Source organism: Malaclemys terrapin, chromosome 8 (genome assembly GCF_027887155.1).
Source record: "Malaclemys terrapin pileata isolate rMalTer1 chromosome 8, rMalTer1.hap1, whole genome shotgun sequence".
NCBI lineage: Eukaryota > Metazoa > Chordata > Testudines > Emydidae > Malaclemys > Malaclemys terrapin.
Window position 1 is genome coordinate 57,913,121 of NC_071512.1, and position 24,069 is coordinate 57,937,189.

At 43.6% G+C, this 24,069-nt stretch overlaps 1 protein-coding gene and 1 long non-coding RNA gene across 2 annotated transcripts in view; one reads left to right on the forward strand and one right to left on the reverse strand.

The window, feature by feature from the left end:
- HMCN1 (hemicentin 1) overlaps positions 1–24,069 on the forward strand; it is a 338,886-nt gene that overhangs the window by 114,195 nt on the left and 200,622 nt on the right. Inside the window, exons 7-11 of the mRNA XM_054038112.1 lie at positions 2,960–3,080; positions 3,655–3,918; positions 10,738–10,882; positions 16,255–16,376; positions 19,845–20,120. Of these exons, the coding sequence (XP_053894087.1) occupies positions 2,960–3,080; positions 3,655–3,918; positions 10,738–10,882; positions 16,255–16,376; positions 19,845–20,120 (928 nt within the window). The remainder of the gene's footprint in view (positions 1–2,959; positions 3,081–3,654; positions 3,919–10,737; positions 10,883–16,254; positions 16,377–19,844; positions 20,121–24,069) is intronic.
- Positions 11,181–20,033, reverse strand: LOC128842260 (uncharacterized). Its single transcript, XR_008445954.1, has 2 exons — positions 19,948–20,033; positions 11,181–11,428 (listed from the first exon to the last, which is right to left on the reverse strand). It is a non-coding gene; the product is annotated as an uncharacterized LOC128842260 (long non-coding RNA).

Below are 24,069 nucleotides of genomic sequence, written 5' to 3' on the forward strand. Positions count from 1 at the left end.
TATCTTTCCTACCCAGCGGAATAGCTTGCTTTTGGGCCCTTAATAGTGTCCCTTTGAAATACTGCCAACTCTCCTCAGTTGTTTTTCCCCTCAGTCTTGATTCTCATGGGACCTTACTTATCAGCTATCTGAGCTTACTAAAATCTGCCTTTCTGAAATCCTTTGTCTCTACTTTGCTGTACTCCCTTCAACCCTTCCTTAGAATTGTGAACTCTATGATTTCATGATGACTTTCACACAAGCTGCCTTCCACTTTCAAATTCTCTTTGAGTTCCTCCCTATTTGTTAAAATCAAATCTAGAACAGCTTCCCCCCAGTAGCTTTTTCACCCTTCTGAAATAAAAAGTTGTCTGCAATGGAGTCCAAAAACTTATTGGATAGTCTGTGCCCCCCTGTGTTATTTTCCCAACATATATCTGGATAGTTGAAGTCCCCATCACCACCAAATCTTGTATTTGTGTTAAAAAAAAAGCCTCATCCACCTCTTCCACCTGGTTAGGTGGCCTGTAGTAGACTCCTAGCATGACATCTCCCTTGTTTTTTACCCCTTTTAGCCTAACCCAGAGCCTCTCAACACTTCTGTCTCCTATGTCCATCTCCACCTCAGTCCAAGTGTGTACATTATTAATATATAAGGCAACACCTCCTCCCTTTTTCCCATTTATCCTTCCTGAGCAAGCTGTACCCATCCATACCAACATTCCAATCATATGTATTATCCCACCAAGTTTCGGGTGATGCCAACAATGTCATAGTTATATTTATTTATTAGCACTTCCAGTTCTTCCTGCTTATTACCCATACTTCTCGCATTTGTATATAGGCATCTAAGATACTGATTTAATCTTGTCTCCCAGTTTTGCCCTGACCCTCCTTTCTCTCTGCCATTATAGCCCACGCTCCCTCTTGTTTCCAACCCATCTCTCAGGTCTCCATGTTCTCCACTTACCTGTGGGCTTTGCTCACCTGTCCCCGTTGAACCTAGTTTAAAGCCCTCCTCCCTAGGTTAGCCAGTCTGTGTCCAAATAGGCTTTCCCTTCCTCGACAGGTGAACACCATCTCTGCCTAGCAGTCCTTCCTGGAATAGCATTCCATGGTCAAGGAAGCCAAAGCCTTCCTGGCGACACCATCTTCGCAGCCAGGCATTCACCTCCATGATGCACCTGTCTCTGCCCCAGCCCCTACCTTTGACAGGAAGGATCGAAGAGAATACCACCTGTGCACCAAACTCCTTCACCTGTACTCCCAGAGCCCTGTAGTTACTCTTGATCCGCTCAGTGTCACACCTCGCAGTATAATTTGTGCACAAATGGATGAGTAGCATGGGGTATTAGTCAGAGGGCTGGATAATCCTCGACAATGCCTCTGTAACGTCTTGGATATGGGCCCCCGGCAGGCAGCATACCTCCCGAGATGAAATGTCAGGGCGACAGATGGGTGCCTCTGTCCCCCTCAGCAGAGAGTGAGCCAGGGACGGCTCCAGGCACCAGCGCAGCAAGCAGGTGCTTGGAGCGGCCAAGGGGAAGGGGCGGCACGTCTGGCTCTTCGGCGGCGGGTCCGTCGGTCCCTCTTGGAGGGAAGGACCTGCTGCCGAAGTGCCGCCGAAGAAGAAAGCGGCGCGGTGGAGCTGCCGCCAAAGTGCCACCGATCGTGATCGCAGCTCGCCCCCCCCCGCCCCGCTGCTTTGGGTGGCAAAAACCCTGGAGCCGGCCCTGGTGGCAGCAGACCTCCCAGCCTTAGGGGTACGAGGCTTCTCCTCCTCTGCTGTAGGGGGTGATTCCTTCTCTCCTGTATCAAGAAGAGCATAATGGTTTCCTATTACCACGGCGGGAGGGTTTGGAGCAGGGGTGGAGCACTGCCTGCTGCCAAAAGTAACCAGCTGCCAGTGTCCACCCTGAGCCTTCTCCTCCTCCACCAGTGGTGTGTCAGCAGTCCTGTGTACTCGGACAGCTACCTCAGCTGTCTCCACGTGGACACTGTCCAGGAATTGCTCGTGGATTTGGATGCTCCTCAACCTAGCCACCTCCTCCTGTAGCTCTCCCACCTGCTGCTAGAGAGATTCCACCAGCAGGCACATTGGATGGTCCCCCCAGCCTGGATATAAGTAAGTGGGAATTGCAAGTTACTGTCCCTGCAAAACCACACCAGGATCTGGGTAGAAGCATCCATGCTCAGGTGCTCTGTCTGGCTACAGGCGCAGGTGGAGGAGACAGAAGCAGTGCTGGAACAGTTGTTGCGGGTCTTCCTAACCATCGTAGGCCTCCCTCTGTCAAACTCCCTCTCAAACTCCCCTGTCTGCAGCCCCCTGTCAGCTTCATCTGCTTCATTGCTAAAGCTTGAGTGACGTTTGTTTAAAAAGAGCGCTTATTGTCTAATGGAAATATAAGGGTAAATATATTTTCTTGATACAGGAAGTAAACCCGTGAATTATGGGAAACTATTTACACTAATCTTTTGCTATCTTCTGTTGGGTTTTTTTGCTTTACAAAATTACCCGTATACTTTATAACTCTCTAATCTTGATTGCTTTGCTCATACACGTCCCCCCATTGCAGTCATGCAACCATGTTGAGCAATGTTTGGCCTCATATGGATACTCATCATAGTATGTCCTTGAGGCATATCACTTTCATTCAGTCTCTCTTTTCACAAGCACTAAATTCAGAAGGGTCCGTTATCTAGAACTAGGGTGACCAGATGTCCCGATTTTATAGGGACAGTCCCGATTTTTGGTTCTTTTTCTTAAATAGGCTCCTATTACCCCCCACCCCCTGTCCCGATTTTTCACATTTGCTGTCTGGTCACCCTATCTAGAACAAAGGCTTTTAAATGGTTCATTTTGTTTATAACATCTGATATCTTCTTACTTAAAGTCTAGTGAGCTCAATGGACGCTACAAAGGACTGCAAAGTTTGAAGTGCAAATTGCTCCAACAGTGTTTCAATTCAATATTTTTCAGACGTCCAGCAGTGGAAGGCACTCTGTTCGTATAACAGGTCTCAGTACTATTGATTTTCGAGCTGGTTTTTCTAGAAAGCCAACACTAGACTTCAAAAAAGCATCCAGCAGACCAGTGCAAGGTCAGTTTGTGCTCCATTTCTACTGTATTTAATTGTTTGGGGAGGCAACATGCTCAGACCGTAGGGAAGAAATATATACTTTGTTGTTCTCTATAATTAGCCTCTGCTGAAACTCGGACCATCATTGACAGGTTCCGAAGGGAGCCATGCCCTGTCCTTAATTCCATTCATGATGCCATTACCTGTTATGCCCCATGATACTATGCTACGCTTGTGTATTAGAGTTTTTATGTCCTGTGAATCCCAATGTTTTTATTTCTGGTATGGCTCAGAGTTACAACTTCCCTTCTTTTACTTTTAGAGACTGTAAAATGTTTCAATTTGGCCCCTTGGGGGGTGCGGGGGGTTAATGAGGCTTTATAAGCACCTGTTGGAAATTAGTAATTGAATCCTAAATAAAGCACATCATGTTATCAATGCTAACACACTGTCTTGTGTTTCTTAACAGCTGGTAGAGAGTGCTTTAAACTGAATTGTGTGCATTTACTGGGGGGCTGGAGACACACATCTACCAGAGTTTAACCTTTTCTTATATTTTATTAACACTTACAACAATATATTTCTGTTTTCATAGGAATACCTACCTATGTGCTATTGAATACAACAGGGATCTCTCTTCCAGCTAGAGTGGACCGTCTAGAACTTCTGAGTATCACAGGGGAGCTCCTTAAGACGATGCCTGTGAAATACTATCCTGATCGAAAACCCTATGGAATATGGAATATTACTGACTTCATCCCACCAAATGAAGTCTTTTTTGTTAAAATAATGGGGTATGACAAGGATGATTATCTCTTCCAGAGAGTGTCAAGTGTTTCATTTTCTAGTATTGTTCCTGGTAAGATTTATTTTATTTTATTTTATTTTACTTCAGTGAACATTTATTATGCCTGAATTAATGGAATGGATGACTTATGTTTTTTTTCTACTTGCCCATATAATGAGGAAAACTTCTCTTACCCCATTGCCTACAAAACTTGCAACTTGATACAATGCACTCTGAGCATCTTGGAGGCATCTACTAAGGAGAATTTTAGTTTGAAATTGAATTTCGTGTACAATAATCTAACAAGTGTTGAAAATACAGCTTGCCTTGTCTACACTGAAATTTTAACATGAATTTTCCCAGAGGGAAGACAAGGTCATGGAGAGAAAACATTTGGATAATAAAGGAAGATACTGTATGTACAGTAGTGTGGGGAAAAAATTGTGTTCTACTTTCACATGTAAGAGCTTGCCAAACTATTCAAGAACTGCCAATTTTTAAAGAAACATTTTTCTACACTTAATATTTAAGTGACTTAATTTCATTTCTATTTTCTAGGTAAAATTTTCTCATTATAGAAATAGGTGTGAGAGGGAAGTAAGAGATAAACCCACACTACTAGCAGTTGTTGCTATAGAGCCAGAATTAGCAAGGAAAGAATATTCAGGGCCTGATCTTGAAAAAGTGCTGCAAACCACCTGATAGATGCTTGGGCCTCTCAGATCCCATTCAAACCAATAGATGCCCACGACCCTCAGTAGCTGCTCAGCATGCTTAAGGATCAGGCCTTATTGAGCTTGTCTTCTCTAGAGTTTTTAATCTAGAGTTAAAGCTAGAGTTGCAAAGGCTAGTAAAAACTGTAATGTAGTCATACCCGGAAGTGTGCTAGGAATAAATGTGTGTTCTTAACATGAAGACAAGGCAAGTTTGAGTTTTAATTGGTGTTAGCTAACTGAGGGACTGACTGACTAGGGAGGAGCTTATGGTTTCATCTTGACCAGCTAAGGCTATAACTACACTGTAAAAAGGTGTGTGTGTGTTTTATGTCGAGTTAGCTATCTATTACTCCTTTAATTAGCTACATCAAAGTAAAAACTACAGTGCTTTGTCTTCACTAGGATTTTACACTGAGATTGCTAAGTTGATGTAAAAACACACCTTTTTTACTATGAAGATATAGCCTAACAAGTGTTGAAACTACAACTTGCCATGTCTACACTGAAATTTCATCATGAAGTAAACAGGAGTTAAGAACACACTCTTTCCCAGAGTGAAGACAAGGCCACGGAGAGAAAAAAAAAAGCATAATAAAGGAAGATATTGTACATTCAGTAGTGTGAAATATAATTGTAGTGGTACTTTCACTTCTAAGAACTTTCCGAAGTATTCAAGAGCTGCCATTTTCCAGACAGACATTTTCCCATACTTCCTGGGTTTTTTACTTAATTTCTTCTCTATTTTTTTGGGTAAAAATTTGTCTCGTTTTATTTTGTCACTCTTGAGATTCTGTGCTGAATTGCTGCTCCCTGGGTCCTAGGTTTGACTAGGATTTAAAGGTCCAATGTTAGATCTTGTTACCTAGATAAACTATCTTGATCTAAGTAATGTCTTCTAATGCTCTAGTCAACGCAAAGCAAATATTACTTTAGCATTCGCTAATCCGACAGAGTTTAACTTGGTTCCCATTGAAATCTGTGAGAGTATTACCACTTCAGTAGAAGCAGAGACTGACCACTTCTGAAGATTCCAATTTAACTCCACCAGCTTAACACATACTAAAGTACAGCTTGCCTTGTCTTGATCAGAGGTTTAGAAGTTTGGTTAGGCTGTGCTAGCTAACATGATCTAATATAACACCTTTAAATCTTAGCTTCACCTTGGCCTTGTTTAGGCTAAGGGCATTTCTACATTAGAAACGCTACTGCGGCACAGCTGCAGTGCTAAAGTACAGACCTTAACTACAGTGACAAAAGGGGTTCTTCCATCACTGTAGTAAATTCACCTCTCCAAGAGGTGGAAGCTAGGTTGATGAAAGAATTCCTCTATTGACTTAGCGGTGTCTACACCAGGGCTAGGTTGGCTTGAGTATGTTGCACAGGACATGACATTTTTCACTGCCCTGAGCAATGTACTTAAGCCAGCCTGACTTTCTAGTATAGACCAGCCCTTAGGCCTGGTCTACACTACGACTTTAATTCGGATTTATCAGCTTTAATTCGAATTAACCCTGTAACCGTCCACACAACGACGCCATTTAATTCGATGTAAAGGGCCCTTTAAATCGATTTCTGTACTCCACCCCAACGAGCGGAGTAGCGCCAAAATCGATTTTAGCAATTCGAATTAGGGTTAGTGTGGCCGCAATTCGATGGTATTGGCCTCCGGGAGCTATCCCACAGTGCATCATTGTGACCGCTCTGGACAGCAATCCGAACTCGGATGCACTGGCCAGGTAGACAGGAAAAGCCCCGCGAACATTTGAACTTCATTTCCTGTTTGCCCAGCGTGGAGAGCACAGGTGACCACAGATACCTCATCAGCACAGGTAACCATGCAGGCTGATAATCGAAAAAGAGCACCAGCATGGACCGTGAGGGAGGTACTGGATCTGATCGCTGTATGGGGAGAGGATTCAGTGCTTGCAGAACTTCGTTCTAAAAGACGAAATGCAAAAACTTTTGAAAAAATTTCCAAGGGCATGATGGAGAGAGGCCACAATAGGGACTCTGAGCAGTGCCGCGTGAAGGTCAAGGAGCTCAGACAAGCCTATCAAAAAACAAAGGAGGCAAACGGTCGCTCCGGGTCAGAGCCGCGGACATGCCGCTACTACGCCGAGCTGCATGCAATTCTAGGGGGGGCTGCCACCACTACCCCACCTTTGTTCGTGGATTCTGGGTCGGGGATAGTCTCGACGCCTGAGGATTCTGCCGATGGGGTAGAGGAGGAGGAGGAGGAGGATGAGCTTGCAGAGAGCACACAGCACTCCATTCTCCCCAACAGCCAGGATCTTTTTATCACCCTGACTGAAGTACCCTCCCAAGCCTCCCAAGCCAGTACCCAAGACTCTGACCCCATGGAAGGGACCTCAGGTGAGTTTACCTTTTAAAATATAAAACTTGTTTTAAAAGCAAACGGTTTTTAATGATTACTTTGCCTGACTTTGCATTCGCGGTCAGTTCAGCTACTGGAAAAGTCTGTAGCTACTGGAAAAGTCTGTTAACGTGTCTGGGGATGGAGCGGAAATCCTCCAGGGACATCTCCATGAAGCTCTCCTGGAGGTACTCCGAAAGCCTTGCCAGAAGGTTTCTGGGCAGTGCATCCTTATTCCCTCCTCCATGGTAGGACACTTGACCACGCCATGCTTGCAGCAAGTAATCTGGTATCATTGCCTGACAAAGCCTGGCAGCGTATGGTCCCGGTGTTTGCTGGCATTCAAGCAACATCCGTTCTTTATCTTGTTGTGTAATCCTCAGGAGAGTGATATCACTCCTGGTAACCTGGTTGAAATACGGGAACTTAATTAAGGGGACAGAGGTGGCCGTTCCTACTGGGCTGTTTGCCTGTGGCGGAAAATAAATCCTTCCCTGCAGTTAGCCAAGCGCAGATGGGAAATTGGCCCTGAAGTTTTCCGCGTTTGGCTAGCAGGGATCTTCCCTGTTACCAGCCACGCGGTGGGGGGAGGGTACCGTGATCATCCCAGAGAATTCATGGCGAGGGGGGGGGGGTCGGCGGCGGGGGGGGTAGTTTGGTGCCTGCAGGGATCTTCCCTGATACCAGCCATGCGGTGGGGGGAGGGGTACCGTGATCATCCCAGAGAATTCATGGCGAGGGGGGGGGTCGGCGGCGGGGGGGGGTAGTTTGGTGCCTGCAGGGATCTTCCCTGATACCAGCCATGCGGTGGGGGGAGGGGTACCGTGATCATCCCAGAGAATTCATGGCGGGGGGGGGTTAGTTTGTTTTCTGGTGCTGCTGAATGTTAACAGAAAAACCGCAGCACTCTACTTGCCTGAAGGGGCCCAGACAAGCCCCCCCACACTGCCCCCCCCCCAACTGGCTGAGATTGGCCAGGCTTCTGCAGCACTCTACAGGCTATGCTTGGTATGTGGGAAAGGAGGGTGCAGAAGCTGTAAAACAATGGCTTACCATGGCCGCATGCAAGCCGAATTCTGTTGCCCAGACCTGTGATCTCTAGCAGCAAAGCCACAAGCACTCAGCATTAAGAGGCAAAATGCGACCTTGCACAGAAATCACATGTGCTATGTAATGTGAACAGTGTTGGTCACCGTGAAAGAGTATAAGCATTGTTCTGCAAAATGTAGCTTTTAAAACAATTCTCTCTTTTTTCCCCTCCCTACAGCAGCTGCAAATTCCTCAAGCCTCCCTCCTCCATCCCGAAGGTTATCACAGATAAGGCGTCGTAAGAAGAAGACGCGGGAGGACATGTTTTCTGAAATTATGCAATCCAGCAGGAGTGACAGAGCTCATCTGAATGAGTGGAAGGAAACAGTTTCAAAGTATAGGAAAGAAGTCAGTGAACGTGAGGAGAGGAGGGACCAACGTGAGGAGAGGAGGGACCAACGTGAGGAGAGGAGAGACGATCGAGATGAGAGATGGCGGCAGGAAGACCAGAGGATGAAGGATGCAACGCTGGGGCTGCTCCGGCGTCTGGTGGAGGTTCAGGAACGGCTGCTGGAAAACAGACTGCCGCTTCAGCCCCTGTTCCACCCTCCCCCCTCCCCATGTTCCGTATCCTCCTCACCCAGACGTGTAAGAACGCGGGGGGGGAGGCTCCGTACACCTTCCCATTCCACCCCAGTAGACAGCCCAAGCAAAAGGCTGTCATTTTTTTAACCTTTTCTTTGTGGCTTTTTCCTTCCCAGCAATCCTCCTCCCAAATACCACCCGGGTTCCCTCCCTCTTTTTCTAATCTATTAATAAAGAATAAATGATTTTTAAATGATAGTGACTTTATTTGGTTTGAAAGAAAGCTGGGGGAAGGGGCAGGGTGGGTTCCTTACAGAAAATCAGTCAGTAAAGGGGGAGGGTTTTCATGAAGGAGAAACAAACAGATATTTCACACGGTAGCCTGGCCAGCCATGAAACTGGTTTTCAAAGCTTCTCTGATGCACAGCGCTTCATGGTGTGATCTTCTAATCGCCCTGGTGTCTGGCTGCGCGTAATCAGCAGCCAGGCGATTTGCCTCAGCCTCCCACCCCGCCATAAAGGTCTCCCCCTTACTTTCACAGAGATTGTGGAGCACACAGCAAGCAGAAATAACAATGGGGAGATTTCTTTGGCTGAGGTCAGAGCGAGTCAATAATGAACGCCAGCGACCTTTTAAACGGCCAAATGCACATTCTACCACCATTCTGCACTTGCTTAGCCTGTAGTTAAACAGCTCCTGACTCCTGTCCAGGCTGCCTGTGTATGGCTTCATAAGCCATGGCATTAAGGGGTAGGCTGGGTCCCCAAGAATAACTATGGGCATTTCAACATCCCCAACGGTTATTTTCTGGTCCGGAAAGTAAGTCCCTTGCTGCAGCCCTTTAAACAGAGTAGTGTTCCTGAAGACGCGAGCGTCATGAACCCTTCCCGCCCAGCCCGCGTTGATGTTGGTGAAACGTCCCTTGTGATCCACAAGTGCTTGCAGCACCATTGAAAAGTACCCCTTGCGGTTTATGTACTCGGTGGCTTGGTGCTCCGGTGCCAAGATAGGGATATGGGTTCCGTCTATTGCCCCACCACAGTTAGGGAATCCCATTGCAGCAAAACCATCCACTATAGCCTGCACATTTCCCAGAGTCACTAACTTTCGTAGCAGCACCTGAGTGATTGCTTTGGCTACTTGCATCACAGCAGCCCCCACCGTAGATTTGCCCACTCCAAATTGATTCCCGACTGACCGGTAGCTGTCTGGCGTTGCAAGCTTCCACAGGGCTATCGCCACGCGCTTCTCAACTGTGAGGGCTGCTCTCATCTTGGTATTCTGGCGTTTCAGGGCAGGAGACAGCAAGTCACAAAGTTCCATGAAAGTGCCCTTACGCATGCGAAAGTTCCGCAGCCACTGGGAATCGTCCCAGACCTGCAACACTATGCGGTCCCACCAGTCTGTGCTTGTTTCCCTTGCCCAGAATCGGCGTTCCATGGATAGAATCTGCCCCATTAACAACATGATCTCCAAAGCACCGGGGCCTGTGGTTTCACTGAATTCTGTGTCCGTGTCCGTGTCCATGTCCTCATCATGCTTGTCGCTGCGCTGCCGCCGCCGCTGCCTCCTCGCCTCGTTTTTCTGGTCCTGGCTGAGCATAAACTCCACGAGAACGCGCGAGGTGTTTGCAATATTCATGAGTGCTGTCTTGACCTCAGCGGGCTCCATGCTTGCCGTGGTATGGAGTCTGCAGTGTTCACCCACCCAGGAAAAAAGGCGCGAAAATGGTTGTCTGCCGTCCGTTGCTTTCATGCAGGGAGGGAGGGAGGGAGGAAGTGAGGCTGTACCCAGAACCACCTGCGACGATGTTTTTTGTCCCATCAGGCACTGGGATCTTAACCCACAATCCCAATGGGTGCAGGAGACTGCGGGAACTATGGGATAGCTATGGAATTGCTACCCACAGTGCAACGGTGCAGAAATCGACGCTAGCCCCGGTACTTGGACGCACACCACCGAATTACTGTGCTAGTGTGGCCGCACTCATTTCGACTTTATACAACCTGTTTCTCAAATCCGAATTATCTAAATTCGGATTAATCCCGTAGTGTAGACATACCCTTAGTGTCTTGATAAATCTGGACTTTAAGGAAAAGATTATTAGCATGTGTATTAATCACAATGAATGGAGTGTAGGTGAGTAGCTGCTAATAACTTGTTTATGAATATTTTGCTTTCTGTAGATGCTCCGAAAGTTATAATGCCCAAGAAAACTCCAGGATACTACCTGCAGCCAGGGTATATATCTTGCCATGTGGAAAGTCTTATACCTTTTACTCAGCGTTTCAGCAGAAATGGAATAAAACTGGGAATGGATCAGTTCTTCAGGTAAGCAACCATTCCCTAACATAATTTTGGGCATTTAAAAAAATCAAAATTAAACTTTGGAGCAGCTTTTGTAGCTTTAATCTGGGTGATTGTATTGTACTTTGTTCATAATGGTGAATGCCCATTTAAGGTGGGATTTTCCAAAGTACTCAGCACTGGCCTAACTCTGCTCCACTAAAGTCAGACCTATGTAAGACCGATATATGACAAATCTTACATAGTAGCCATGTTAATGATTTTTTTGGATCAGTTGTGAGAATTTAAGCAAATAACAAAGAATAACAAGCAAATAACTGCATGAGGAAATTAAGATTGTATATTGTTGTGGGTTTGTGGTGTGTGAGGGGATGGGGGGGAACACATTTTCTGTTTGTAGGCAGAGAGATCACATGGTTCCAGCAGAAATCTATGTGCTTTGCTTTATTATGCTCCAGGGCTTTATCATTCTCTTCTTTGGGAAAGCTTCCACGGAATACATCACAAGGGTCTCTGGACTCCGTCTACACCACCACCATGCAGACACCAAGGGAATAATAGTCTCTTTCTCTATAGAACAATCCAGGAACAATGAAATAGTAATCAAACAAACAAAAAAACAATACCCCCAAGTCTAAGAAAATATTTCCTGGAAAAGTTAACCACGATCCCCTCTTTTAAAACATCAAACCTTTCAGAAGAAGAATGAAGACCACATTCTATAGCAACTATACCTGATAACAGAGCAAATAAATTCTGAAACCCTCCTGTAAATTCTTGGCAGAGTAAAATTCTGCAGCCCCATTTTTTATGAGGTGCTATTTACATTTAGACATTCTAGGCACATACTTCTCCTGCTCTGTAATTCTCTTCATACTTTAATGATCAAATATCATATTTTACTTATTTTTTTCATAATAGGTACCAAGCTGCATTTTTAGTGATCATGTTACTTATCTGTAGAATGGAGCTGAATATTACATTGACTTAACAAAATATTCTTCAAGACAAATGCTACTGAGCAAGATGCACAGCACTGGTGCCAATTGGGGGCGCTGGGTGAGGACAGATGCCCTTCCCAAGTTTTATGCACTTGCTCAAAGTTCCCTAGACCTCAGAACTGGGAGAGCCATTTCCTGACAACTTTAAGCAGTGGTCCTATACTAAATCAGGACAGCTGCTACTAGAGCAGTCTAGAGGCATGCTTACAGTGCCACTGAAATTATCTCTAGCCACCCCTCTGTACAGATAGAGGGGCAGCCGGGACAAATTTCAGTGGGTGGTGTTGCAATCTGGTACACAGGGTCACAATACCACTAAAATTTGGTGGAGGTGCATCCACGCCAAGTCGTGCTGTGACCCGGTCCACTGGGAATCTGTTCCTGTATGGTGGAGCTCAGGGGAGTCTACCAAGAACTGAGATCCTGGCAACACTGCTCATGCACTGTGTGGGTAAAAGAGAGGGGATTCTCCTTCCCTGAGGGAGACCTGGGGTCCCTGTGGGGGGGGGGGGAGGAGGATGAGTAGGGGCTCCCCCATGAAATATCTGAATTGATGCCACTAATGCACAATTTAATTAGTTATTTTGGCTGCTATTTGGTGTGATTTACTAGTACACCTCTACCCCGATATAACGCGACCCGATATAACACGAATTCGGATATACGGTAAAGCAGCGCTCCGGGGGAGCGGGGCTGCACACTCCAGTGGATCAAAACAAGTTTGATATAATGCGATTTCACCTATAACATGGTAAGATTTTTTGGCTCCCAAGGACAGTGTTATATCAAGGTAGAGGTGTACTGAAGTTCCGTACTGAACTGGTCCATCTTCAGTTATTTATGAATGGTTTAACTGTATAATTGGGTTGTATTATTGCATTTCATCTGATGAGTTTTATTTTATACTTTGATGATGACCAAACTACATCAGTTTATTAAATGGTTGTTTATATGCTTGGTTCATATATTTGTATATTTTATTGATCATGAGAGTTGTGTATTCTGGCTGTGGTATCACATTAGGATTAATATGAGTTAAAAGCATTTACAGTGGACATGCTTAAAAATAGTTAATTCTAGTTCTAGATATGTTAGTGGCTCTAGTGTTATGCCCCATTTTAAGTGTCGTGAATATTGCTGGAATCAGAAATATCTCTAAAACTGCAACAAATTTTTCAGTGTGCCCACTGTATAGTGTTGTGGTCCAGTCAAAAGATCTTGCTATGACCCTATTGGCAAGTCACTTACTCCTTGGTGTATCAGTTTCCCATTTGTAAAAGTAGCACTAATAAGGCTTACTCATCTTTGTGAAACACATTGAGATATATGGTTTTCTACATATGAAGTATGAAGTATCATTACCGTAACTATTATTTTAGCTGAAGGAGAATAGAGTGGTGAGGGACTCAGAGTAACTGTGCGTTCAAAAGTCTGATGTTTTGTCCAAGTGACTCCTGGTTTGAAAAGACGCAGGGGAAGACTTTCAAAGGCACAAATGGCAATTAGGCACCTCATTTCAATTGAAAGTCAATGGGAGTTTGGTGCCTCACTACCATTTGTGCCTTTGAAAATCCCCCCTGTGTTTGTTGTGTAGGAGAGAAATGTTAAATGGGATCACCAAAGAATATGAAAACTGAAAATGAAATATGCAGTTTTGGCAGCAAAGAATGCAGCCCTGAGCTCGTTTAGTAAAAGCTATGCACTGTAAAGCCACTGATGTTCGTGGTTCAGTTAGCTAAGTCTGTATCCTAGTCAGCCAAACACACAGAATACATTCCTGAATGGATGCAAGAGCCTATTAGCCCACATTCTTTCACAAGGACCCACTACTACCTGAGTACAGTGGGGTTGCTGGCTAGCTCAACTAGATAATTGTACCACCCAAAGTGGTGTAGCCAGATAGATTGTGGTGTGGCCAAGGACTGCCTTGATGTCTGCTAGCATCTGGAGACAGGTACAGTATGTACAGCAGGTACAAGGAACACTGTGCAGTGTGCTTCCCTTCTGCCCCTGAGGCATTCTGTCCATATTCGCTCTGTACAGGCAGATTGGGGTGCCACATCTACCTACCCTGAGGTGTTCATTTCCACCCCACCTGAGAGCAAGGATGATACTCAGCCATCAGCATTTGCAGCTTGACCAATGGAGTGTGCTAGTATTTCCTTGACTGACAAAATAAGCATCTTGATCCACAAGTTGCATGTATTTTTTTTTTAATTGAATAAGTAAAATGTGCAGTAAAATAAATTAAAACAATCTGAGCAAAGACAGGGCCTGATGTTGAAAGGTGCTGAGCACCAAGAACTGACATGGAAGTTGCAGGGAGTTGGCCAAATTATATTTCAAGCACATATTATGCTTTTTTGCCAGTTTAAGTTTTTTAAATAAACAGGCATTGTGATAGGGTAACTTAAGGTGTATAAGATAAAGCTGGAAACAGAAAAGAAACAAGATTGTTAAAAATGCAGTTATGTATATATTCCTTGAAGAGCAATTCTACTTTATATTTGGGAGAAGCATGCAGATCTCTTAAGTCAGGGGTTGGCAACCTTTGAGAAGTGGTGTGCCGAGTCTTCATTTATTCACTCTAATTTAAGGTTTTGCGTGCCAGTAATACATTTTAACGTTTTTAGAAGGTCTCTTTCTTTAAGTCTATAATATATAACTAAACTATTGTTGTATGTAAAGTAAATAAGGTTTTTAAAATTTTTAAAAAGCTTCATTTAAAATTAAATTAAAATGCAGAGCCCCTGGACCAGTGGCCAGGACCTGGGCAGTGTGAGTGCCACTGAAAATCAGCTCATGTGCCGTCTTTGGCACGCGTGCCATAGGTTGCCTACCCCTGTCTTAAGTAAATGTTCTTACCATCTCCTGGCTGCTAGCGGTAACTAGCATTTCCATTGCTGGCAGTGCACTGGTGAATGCCTTGGAACAACAGCTCTGATATGTGAGTTTGTAATGAGCATGGGGTCCGAGGGAATAAGCAGAAAGTCCAAGATTACTCTGCAGTTGTTATCTGTGGCCTAACCTTTTGTGCAAACAGATTCTACTGCCTCACAATGCTGAAGCACTGAACTTTTTACTATAATACCAAATTAAATGTGGCCTTATTTCGTATCTAATCTTTTCTTCCTACTGTATCCCAAACCATTTTATGGAGTTAATCCAAGACTTTGGGCAGATAAAAAAGAGGGCAGGCAGTGGGAACACTAGTACGCAGCTTTCCCATATTGTGGAAGGTGTTTTGCCAAAAGCATCATGCTCAGCCTCATCTTCATCAGATATATTTACTTACTGTAGCAACAGATCATAGTCAGCAATGGGATACAGAATTAGAAGGCCATTGTAATACTTGCACCATATCATGCCGTAAAAAATGTAGCTGCTGAATCTTAAGAAGACATCACAATTTCTTTAAGAAGCACAGACAGTAACACTTTTTCCCCCTGTAGCATTATAAATGACAAAGGGACTATAAACCAGCAGATTTACTTGTGATATGTCCTATGGGAAAAAGCCAGGTATTTCAAGAGTGCTCATTTGATTATTTTACCCACATCTGATTGCAACTTCTACCAAACCCAACTCTCACAGACTTTACTTACTATTTTCTGTATCTTTCTGTATTTACACTTACTGCTCCATTTGCTTCCATGTGTGTGGCTAGTAAGCTGACATGGAGAATGCTGAATTACTATATTTGTTCCTGGTCCTACTTTGGGGTCAAAGAGTCTTCTGCACACAGACTCACCATGCTATTCTCCTAATTCAAGGGATAGGGACAGATAGGGAAGTGCAGAGATTGCGCCATGTGTGTCTTACGGGCATAAGGTACTCCAAACCAAAGCATGGGGTGCAGAAAGTATGAGTGAGACTCCATCCCTCACTGCACTGGCCCTTGGAGCTGACCCACACAATTAGAAGGAACAAGTCTGCATCATTGTAAGGGATGGTGCATTCTGTGCATACTTTGCTGATAAATAATCAATATAACAGTATTTCATACTTTCTTCCATTTTAAAAAAATCCAAGGCTGATCCAAGAGTAGAAATAGCTGAGTGAGCGACAACAGTTTTGTATTTTACCATGTGACTACTTGTCATGGGTTTTTTTTCAAATGTCTCCATGGATGTATTGTGTAAGGAATCCATGCTTTTTAATACTCATAAAAGTCTAATCACTTCCCCCACCTTCTTATTTAAATCAGACCCTAAAAACTGCATGCAATATAATGCATAAACAAAAGGGATTTAAAAAGGGTCTGCTTTTTCCTCCGTATGTGAAATTTTCATTAGCCTTACTGAAAGTTACATGCCAATCAATAGGAAACTAGACCCTTTCATGCTCTCCTCTTCATCCCTTTCAAGCAGTTACAGAGGCTTTATAATTTTACAGAGAATCGTCTAGTGTGAACTGGGAAATTGCCAAGGTCTCCTTGTCTGATGAAGGATATTATGAATGCATTGCTATTAGCAGTGTGGGCTCTGGACGTGCTCAGACATTTCTGGATGTGTCAGGTAAATGTTGTTTACTATTTCTGTATTAGATTACTAAATTGTAAAGTGCTGGTATACGGTCATTTTTACTTAACAGAAAATAGCAACATTGGGTGGCATAAATTATGGCAATCCAATATCAATAAAATGTTTTATGTTAATGTATGTTCTTTTGTTGCAATATAGCACGTTTCAAAACCTTAATGGAAGCATTTAGGCCCCAGTTTAAAGCATTTAAGCACATAAATAAATCCATCCGTATTAAGTAAAGTGCCATCGAATTCTTTCTAACACTCTTCCATGAAGTCAGTGGGATTTCAGCACATGTTTAAGTGCTTCCCTGAATAGATGTGAGCGGCTGAATTTCTTTTGGAGGCACTTGGAGGCAATTGCAGCCTGAGAGAATCCACCCATGTTTTTTTTGTCTGAAACCTTAGCAATTACACTCTTAACTCCCCGATTGTAGGCACAAATCAGATAGCTGTGAAATTACAAATATTTGCATCTAAAATTAATTCTACTTTGGTTTTAAAGCAAGTTCCTAATGATTTATTGGAAATTTGGATTTTTTTTTGTTTTTTATTAATTATTATTATTTTAATTCCTGTTAGGATTATCAAGAAATAATTAGATGAAATTAAGTAAAGGAAAAATTAGGTTGAATCTAGAAACATGCCTTCATAGTGAAATTCATTATATTGTGGAACATTGTCCCAAAGAAGTGGTTGAAGGCTCATTACTTGGGTCATTTAAAACTGGGCCAGACAAAAGCACTAGAAAATATATTGTAGGAAACAATTCCTGTTATGTATCATTCATATGGGTATTCTTGCAGAATAAAGATGCTATGTAAATGTGAATTATTATATGTTTTGAACTGTGCAGTTGGGATGATGTAAGGAAGACACTTTGAAATTCTTACACAAAAATATTTGAAACAAAATTATTTGAATTTTCTTACTCCCAGCAAAATAAACTTACTCTTTTCAAGTATTTTCAGTTTATCAAGTTGACAGACAGTATATCACAGATTGTTCATTTTTGTCAACTGCTGTAGGAAAGGTACTGGAACGATCTCAAAATTCTTCAACTTCAGAAAAAGCAAACATTTGCATTTGTTTTTTCCTGCTAGTATTAAATCTTAAATTGTCAAATAGCTTGTTAGTTTGTGCAGACATCTTAAATAAAGGGCCAACAAAGGCATGTGTACTGAGTGTGAGGAATTTGGTTCTGTGTTTGAATAAAACATTGGTAAATACAATGTATGTGTATATGAGATCAACAGGAGGTAGTGTGTTCTAGCGGATACAACACAGGACTGGCACTCTAAAGACCTGGGTTCTGTTCCTGTCTTTGCCTCTGGGTTGCTGAGCAAGTCCCTTCCCTTCTTTGTGTCTGTTTTCCCATCTGTAAAATGGGATAAAGATATTGACCTACTTGGTAAAATGCTTGGATATCTACAGATAAAAAGCATTAGATAAAAGCTATATATCCATGTCAAAAGGTGGAGTAACTTACCAAAGATATGACTGTGTGTGCAAGGTGCAGGAGCAAAACTCAGTCCTTAGTAAGCAACTCTGGCTTTCTTTCCCTCTCCCCTGGCTTGGGTGAGCTGTGATGGGGTGGTGGCTATAAGGATGACTGCTGCTGGGGAGCCCACGGGGACCATACTTGTGGGAAAGCAAGCCTCCAGACCCAGGTGCCCAGGGCTTTTGAAGAAATTCACCACTGTGCAGAGATCCAGCCCAAGGCCTGTGCACCTACTGTGAGATCTTAAATGAGCTGATTGGGTGTCCCTCAGCACTAGGGTGACCAGGTGTCTAGTTTTCAACCGGAACACCCGGTTGAAAAGGAACCATGGTGGTGCTGGTCAGCACTGCCGACCAGGCCGTTAAAAGTCCGGTCTGTGGTGCTGCCTGGCTAAGACAGGCTAGTCCTTTTCTGGGGGGTGGAGGTGCCTGCGGGTGAGAGCAACACACAATCCCGTCTGCACGCCTCTGCCTAGGAGCCGGACCTGCTGCTGTCCGCTTCTGGGGCGCAGCGCGGTCTGCGATGCCAGGACAGGCAGGAAGCCTGTCTTAGCACCCCTGCTGCTCCGCTGACTGGGAGCCGCCGGAGATAAGCCTGTGCCCCAAACCCCTGCCCCAGCCCTGAGCCCACCCCCCGCAAACCCGGAGCCCCCTCCTGCACCCAAACCCCTCGTCCTCGGCCCCATCCTAGAGCCCCCTCCCGCACCCCAACCGCCTGCCTCAACCCTAGCCCAGAGCACCCTGCCCTGCTCATCCCCAGCCCCACCCCAGAGCCAGCACTCCCAGCCCAGAGCCCTCACCCTCTCCCACCCCCCAAACCTCTGCCTCAACCTGCAGCTGCCTCCTGCACTCCGAATCCCTCAGCCCCACCCCAGAGCCCGGACCCCCAGCCAGAGCCCGCACCCCCTCCGACACCCCAACCCCCTTCCCCTGCCCAGTGAAAGTGAGTGAAGGTGGGGGACAGCGAGCCACCAAGGAAGGGGGAATGCAGTGAGCCGGGGACTCGGGGGAGAGGTGGGAGAAGGGAGCTGGCCTCGGGGGAGAGATGAGGCTAGGGTGTTGGGTTTTGTGCGATTAGAAAGTTGGCAACTCTACTCAGCACAGGGATGAATTTTTCTCCATTAACAGAGAACTCCTGTTTGGTTATCTTTGCTTTGCTTATGGTAATCTGTTGACTTCAGTCCTATCTTGGTAAATTACTCCACCTTTTGACATTTGTGTCACACTCAGACTATTATCCTCTGCAGATCTGTGTTTCTGTGTTTAAGAACAAACGCCACTGGGTTTAAACAAAAGAAGTGTGGGGCAAAACCCCAGTAAAGCTATATGAGTTTAAATTTCCTTTCCTGTTTGCATTTGTTGTCTCTTTTACTCAGGGATGACTCAACAAGGATCATTCGACCTAATTTGAAACCACTGTGTGTCTAAAATTCAATCCAGTTCAAAGTTACTGAGTTTGCATTCTGCTGAAGGGGAAGTCAGTGGTAAAAAGGAGCAGAGAGGGAAGTCAGAAAGAAAACAACAAAATATGGGGGGAATTGCAGCATAGACTGGGCACTGATGTGAACAAAAAGATTAAAATCCATTAAAACCCAAGTTGAGACTAACATTTGAAGAACACAATGATAATATAAGAGCTGTTTAGTGGCACTGGAAAAAGCCCACATGTACAGTATTGTTGTCTTCAGGGTAGCTCTTCAGTAATCTCTTTTTCACACAGCAGCCTGTACAAATCTAGGACCTGATCCAGATCTCATTGAAAGGCTCCCTTTGGTTCAGTGGGCCTTGGATCAGACCCCAGTGTGCTGGCTTCAGTGCTGTGAAATGAAACTAAGTATGAAATAACCCAATGGTATGCCTTTTTACTTCTACTACTGCTGTCTTATCATGGTTACTTACAAAGTACCTACAAGTGAGCCTAATAGTTTCTGAATTCTCTCTCTTTATTCTTTCCATGTAGAGCCCCCACCTGTGGTTCAGGTTCCTAATAATGTCACCGTCACCCCTGGGGAGAGAGCCATATTGACCTGTCTAACCGTAAGCACAGTGCGTTACAATCTCACCTGGCAGAGAAATGGCAATGACTTGAGGCTTGTGGAGCCCTCCCGAATAAGGATGATGAGCAATTTGTCTTTAGAAATAAAATCTGTAAAGCTCACAGATGCTGGCGAGTACAGTTGCACTGCTTCCAATGAAGGTGGATCTACTGTGGCTTCTGTCTTCCTCACAGTACAAGGTAACAAAGAAGATGCATGTTAATCTTCTTTTGAAGCATATTTCTTTTCTTTTTCCGCCCCTCCCCCCCTTTTTTTCTTCTCCTTGATACCAACTTTGCCCGTTTGAGCAATTTGGTAAAAGCCTGTGGAAACTGAGAGCAGAGCTTAAAAAAACCCCAAAAACAAAACAAAAACACAAAACCATGTATTAATATTCTATTAAATTTCAGAGGTCTTCCATAAGGGCAATTGTTCAAGGCCATTGAGGGGAGAAAGAGAAGCATTCTTACAGTTCCCACCCCACCCCTTCATGGGATTTAGATTTTCTTCCTAATGTCTATAAACCAGTTGGGAGGCTTAACACAATTACTAAATGACTTCTGGCAGGTTATTACAATAAAGCTAAAGAGGTTGGCTGCTGTCTCAGCAAAATATTTAGTTTCAAATCACTTATATATGAGGCTGATTATATCAAATAGATCGGAATTACATTTTGGCTGGTTCTGGTATTGCTAACTGTTTAAAACATGCCTGAGATAACCTCTCAGATGGTTTAGACAGGGTCAGTTCAGAGACTGACAGTTGTTTTCTTTTGAGTTTGATGAAAGATGCTTGGAATATCACTAGTAGGTAGTAAAACTAAACTGCAGCTGAATGTGGCTATCTGCAGTTTGCAGTGTTGTAACCGTGTTGGTCCCAGAATATTAGAGAGACAAAGTGGGTGGGTGAGGTGATATCTTGTTTTGGACCAACTTCTGTTGGTGAAAGAGTCAAGCTTTTGAGCTACCTGGAGAAGAGCTCTGCTTAGCTCAAAAGCTTGACTCTTTCACCAACAGAAGCTGGTCCAATTAAAAATATTGCCTCACCCACCTTGTGCCTCTGATTTCTGCAGTGGCATCCTCCTACTTTCTTCTGGAGTGCGTAATCCACTTCCACACTCTGAAATATATTGTGTATGTAAGCTGAAATGGAGTTATGTGGTGTCATATTCTATGATCAAATACATTTTAGAAATATTTTGAACCAAATAAAGTACCAAATGTATGGAGTTGCTGTGTTGATCCATGTCAATAAATTGCATCAAATACAGCACTCACTACTGGCTAATCTATGGAATAACACTCAGAGGGAATCTATTGGGAAGTAACCTTGTGCTTGCACATCTCTCTGGCCTGAATACTGGGCAGCAGAAGAATGAATCTGGCTATAAATGAAGGGATGAAAAAATGAATCTCATCATTAATAACATTGTAAAGAAGGAATTTGTGGCCACGTCAACATAGTGGGCTGAATACATGCTTGGTGAAGTCTTGTGGAGTTATACCAAGGATGAATTTAGCTCCTTAATTCATAGTAAAGCACACTGTTATAGAGCTACATCTAACATGAAGAAATTTACTACATTTTGGATCATGAAAGAATTAGTTTCACTTTTTTCTTATGTTCTTTGCTGTAGGAAGGTGTCATTAACTCTAAAAATGAGTGGACAGAAGCTGTTCATGTTAGTTTATTATTTTAAACCTTTGTTTTGAAAGTTATAAGTTAAAATAGTAAGAATAGTAATGAAGAAATGCCAATTCTGATTTTTGCAAAAAGGGGCTATATGATCCTGTAAGTTAAATCTTAAACTGGAAGTATTCCCTCTTTTTTTGATGGGATACATCCCATATTAATGGGAGCTTCTTGTATTAATGTACTAAGTGCCCAACCCTTACTCACGTTGAGTAATAGCTTACTCCACAAGCAGTCCTATTGAAAATATTGGGGTTACTTGTGGAGTGATGTACAAAACAATGTGAATCAAGGTGTCAGAACTGAGCCTTAAAGAGCTAAATTCTAGTCCTACTGAAGTCAATCCTGCCATTTTCACTCACTGAATGGTAATTTTGCCTTAGTAAGGTGTCTAAGGACTTGTCTAGGATTTGCTGCTGTTGTTGATTTGGCCCAAAGACTGTTTTAAGGTAACTGCAGGGGTCAGGATTCCCCTACCCCTCCAACAGTCTGTTTTCTTGTTTTGTTTTGTTTCCTTCCTCTGAAGCATCAGAGATGGCCCATCTGGAGATGGGACACTGGACAGGGCCGAGCTGGTGCTCTAAAATGGTCATGAGAATTTTCTCTCTCATATTCTTGGCTGGCTGGTTTTTGCTTACATGGTCAGGGTCTAATCAATTGCCATATGTGGGATTAGAAAGGAATTTCCCCCCAGGTCAAATTGGCAGGGACTTGGGGATTTTTCACCTTCCTCTACAACATGGGGCACACGTTGAGTGCTAGGATCATCTGGGTGTGTATCATTAATCAATTCCCAGCACTGCAGGGGCCTTGTCCTTTGGTGCATCCCAGTCCCTCTGATTATATGCCTGTGGCACACAATATTTTAATCTCCTGTGGGTTTTGACATTTTATCTAATTTGGGTGGTTGTGTTTGGTGTGCGGGTACCGAGGTGCTGTTGATGGTCTGTAATATACAGGCGGTCTGAGTAGATGATCCCTTTTGGCCTTAACTCTATCATTCTATGAGCTATCCACTATGAAAATGACTACATGGTCTGGGGGTCTACACAGCACTAACAGAACTTCCCAAAGTTCTGTCTCATACCAGATTGGGGTCTAGTGTTGAAACTGGCGTGTATTGTTTTCTCTTCGGTTGCTTCAGAGCACTGACCAGGAGCCTGGAGAGTGTCTTCTGAGCATGTGACAGTGTGATGGTAAGGACTGTCCAGGAGCATGAAATGTTAATCAGTATATCTTTCTAGGATTATTTTTTCCACAAGGAGGAGAGAGAAATTCCATAATCATGTGATCTTTGCCTTTTTCCCAGGCTTTTCAGTCTTATAAACAAAATATTAACTTGATACATGCATGTATATTAGAGTAGATCCATATTTGAACATGTTGTCCTGATAGTTGTATAATATTACCAATGTTTCTCATATCTGGGATTCTCAAATCTTTCTGTCTTGGAAGCATAAATGAGTTATTTTTGTAACCAATGTCCTTTTTGCTGAAAACATTCATTTTTGGTAATCTTTGACTGTTGAATTTCATGTGTACCATTAAAATTCAAATCCTCAAAACATTACATATTGCCAAAATGTAATTTTATTGGCAAAATCTTGGTTTTGTAGATTTCCAGCTCTGAGTCCAGCTCTGAATATTCCAGCAATGAAATACTATCATAGAATTTGGACTTTGTTCTTTGGCTCTGCAACACAGCTGTATTGTGTGGGAAAACCTTTGTGGTTTGTGTTGGTCAAGGATTAATAGAGAAGTTTAGCTTTCAGCAGTTTCAGCATTTCATGCATGATTGTAGCAACAGATTAATAAGAAATGAAGTATGTTGTGCTTTCATCTCACAAAAATAGGGACTTGTTGAAGGTAAAGAAGCATTGGCTGCTGGTGGTTTAGCCTATTGATAAACAGCATATAGGTCAGCTTTTTGTGTCGATGAGCTTATTTACATGAGGTGTCACATTCCAATAAGAACGAAAGCTACAAACTTTTTGTATTATATTCCAAGCATCACATGATAAATAATTAATTTGGTGTATTCATAGTGTAGTGCCCCCTTTCCACCCGGTTACATTCTTTAATGCCAATCTGCTTAAAGGTTTTGATGGACAGGTCTGGGTTCTTCTGGATCCCGCCACCCACTCAGCGGGGTGTATCTTCTGTATTTTTCCCTATGAATTTATTTGGCGGTGCCTCCACCCCCCTCACTCCTTCCTGGCAGGGTCACCAGGGCAGCTTGGGAGGAAAATTCTAACCACAGGGTAATCCCCACTTACATGCTAGATAGTTGGCGACTTCCAAGAAATAACAAAAACACAATAATTATATTAAACAGGAGACAAATATAACATAACAGGGTAAAACACTATTCTGAGGGTCACCGGTGCCCATGCTCATAGTACCCGGGACTTTCCCCAGTCACGTGACCTGATGTAGCAGATGTAAGATTAGTGTCCC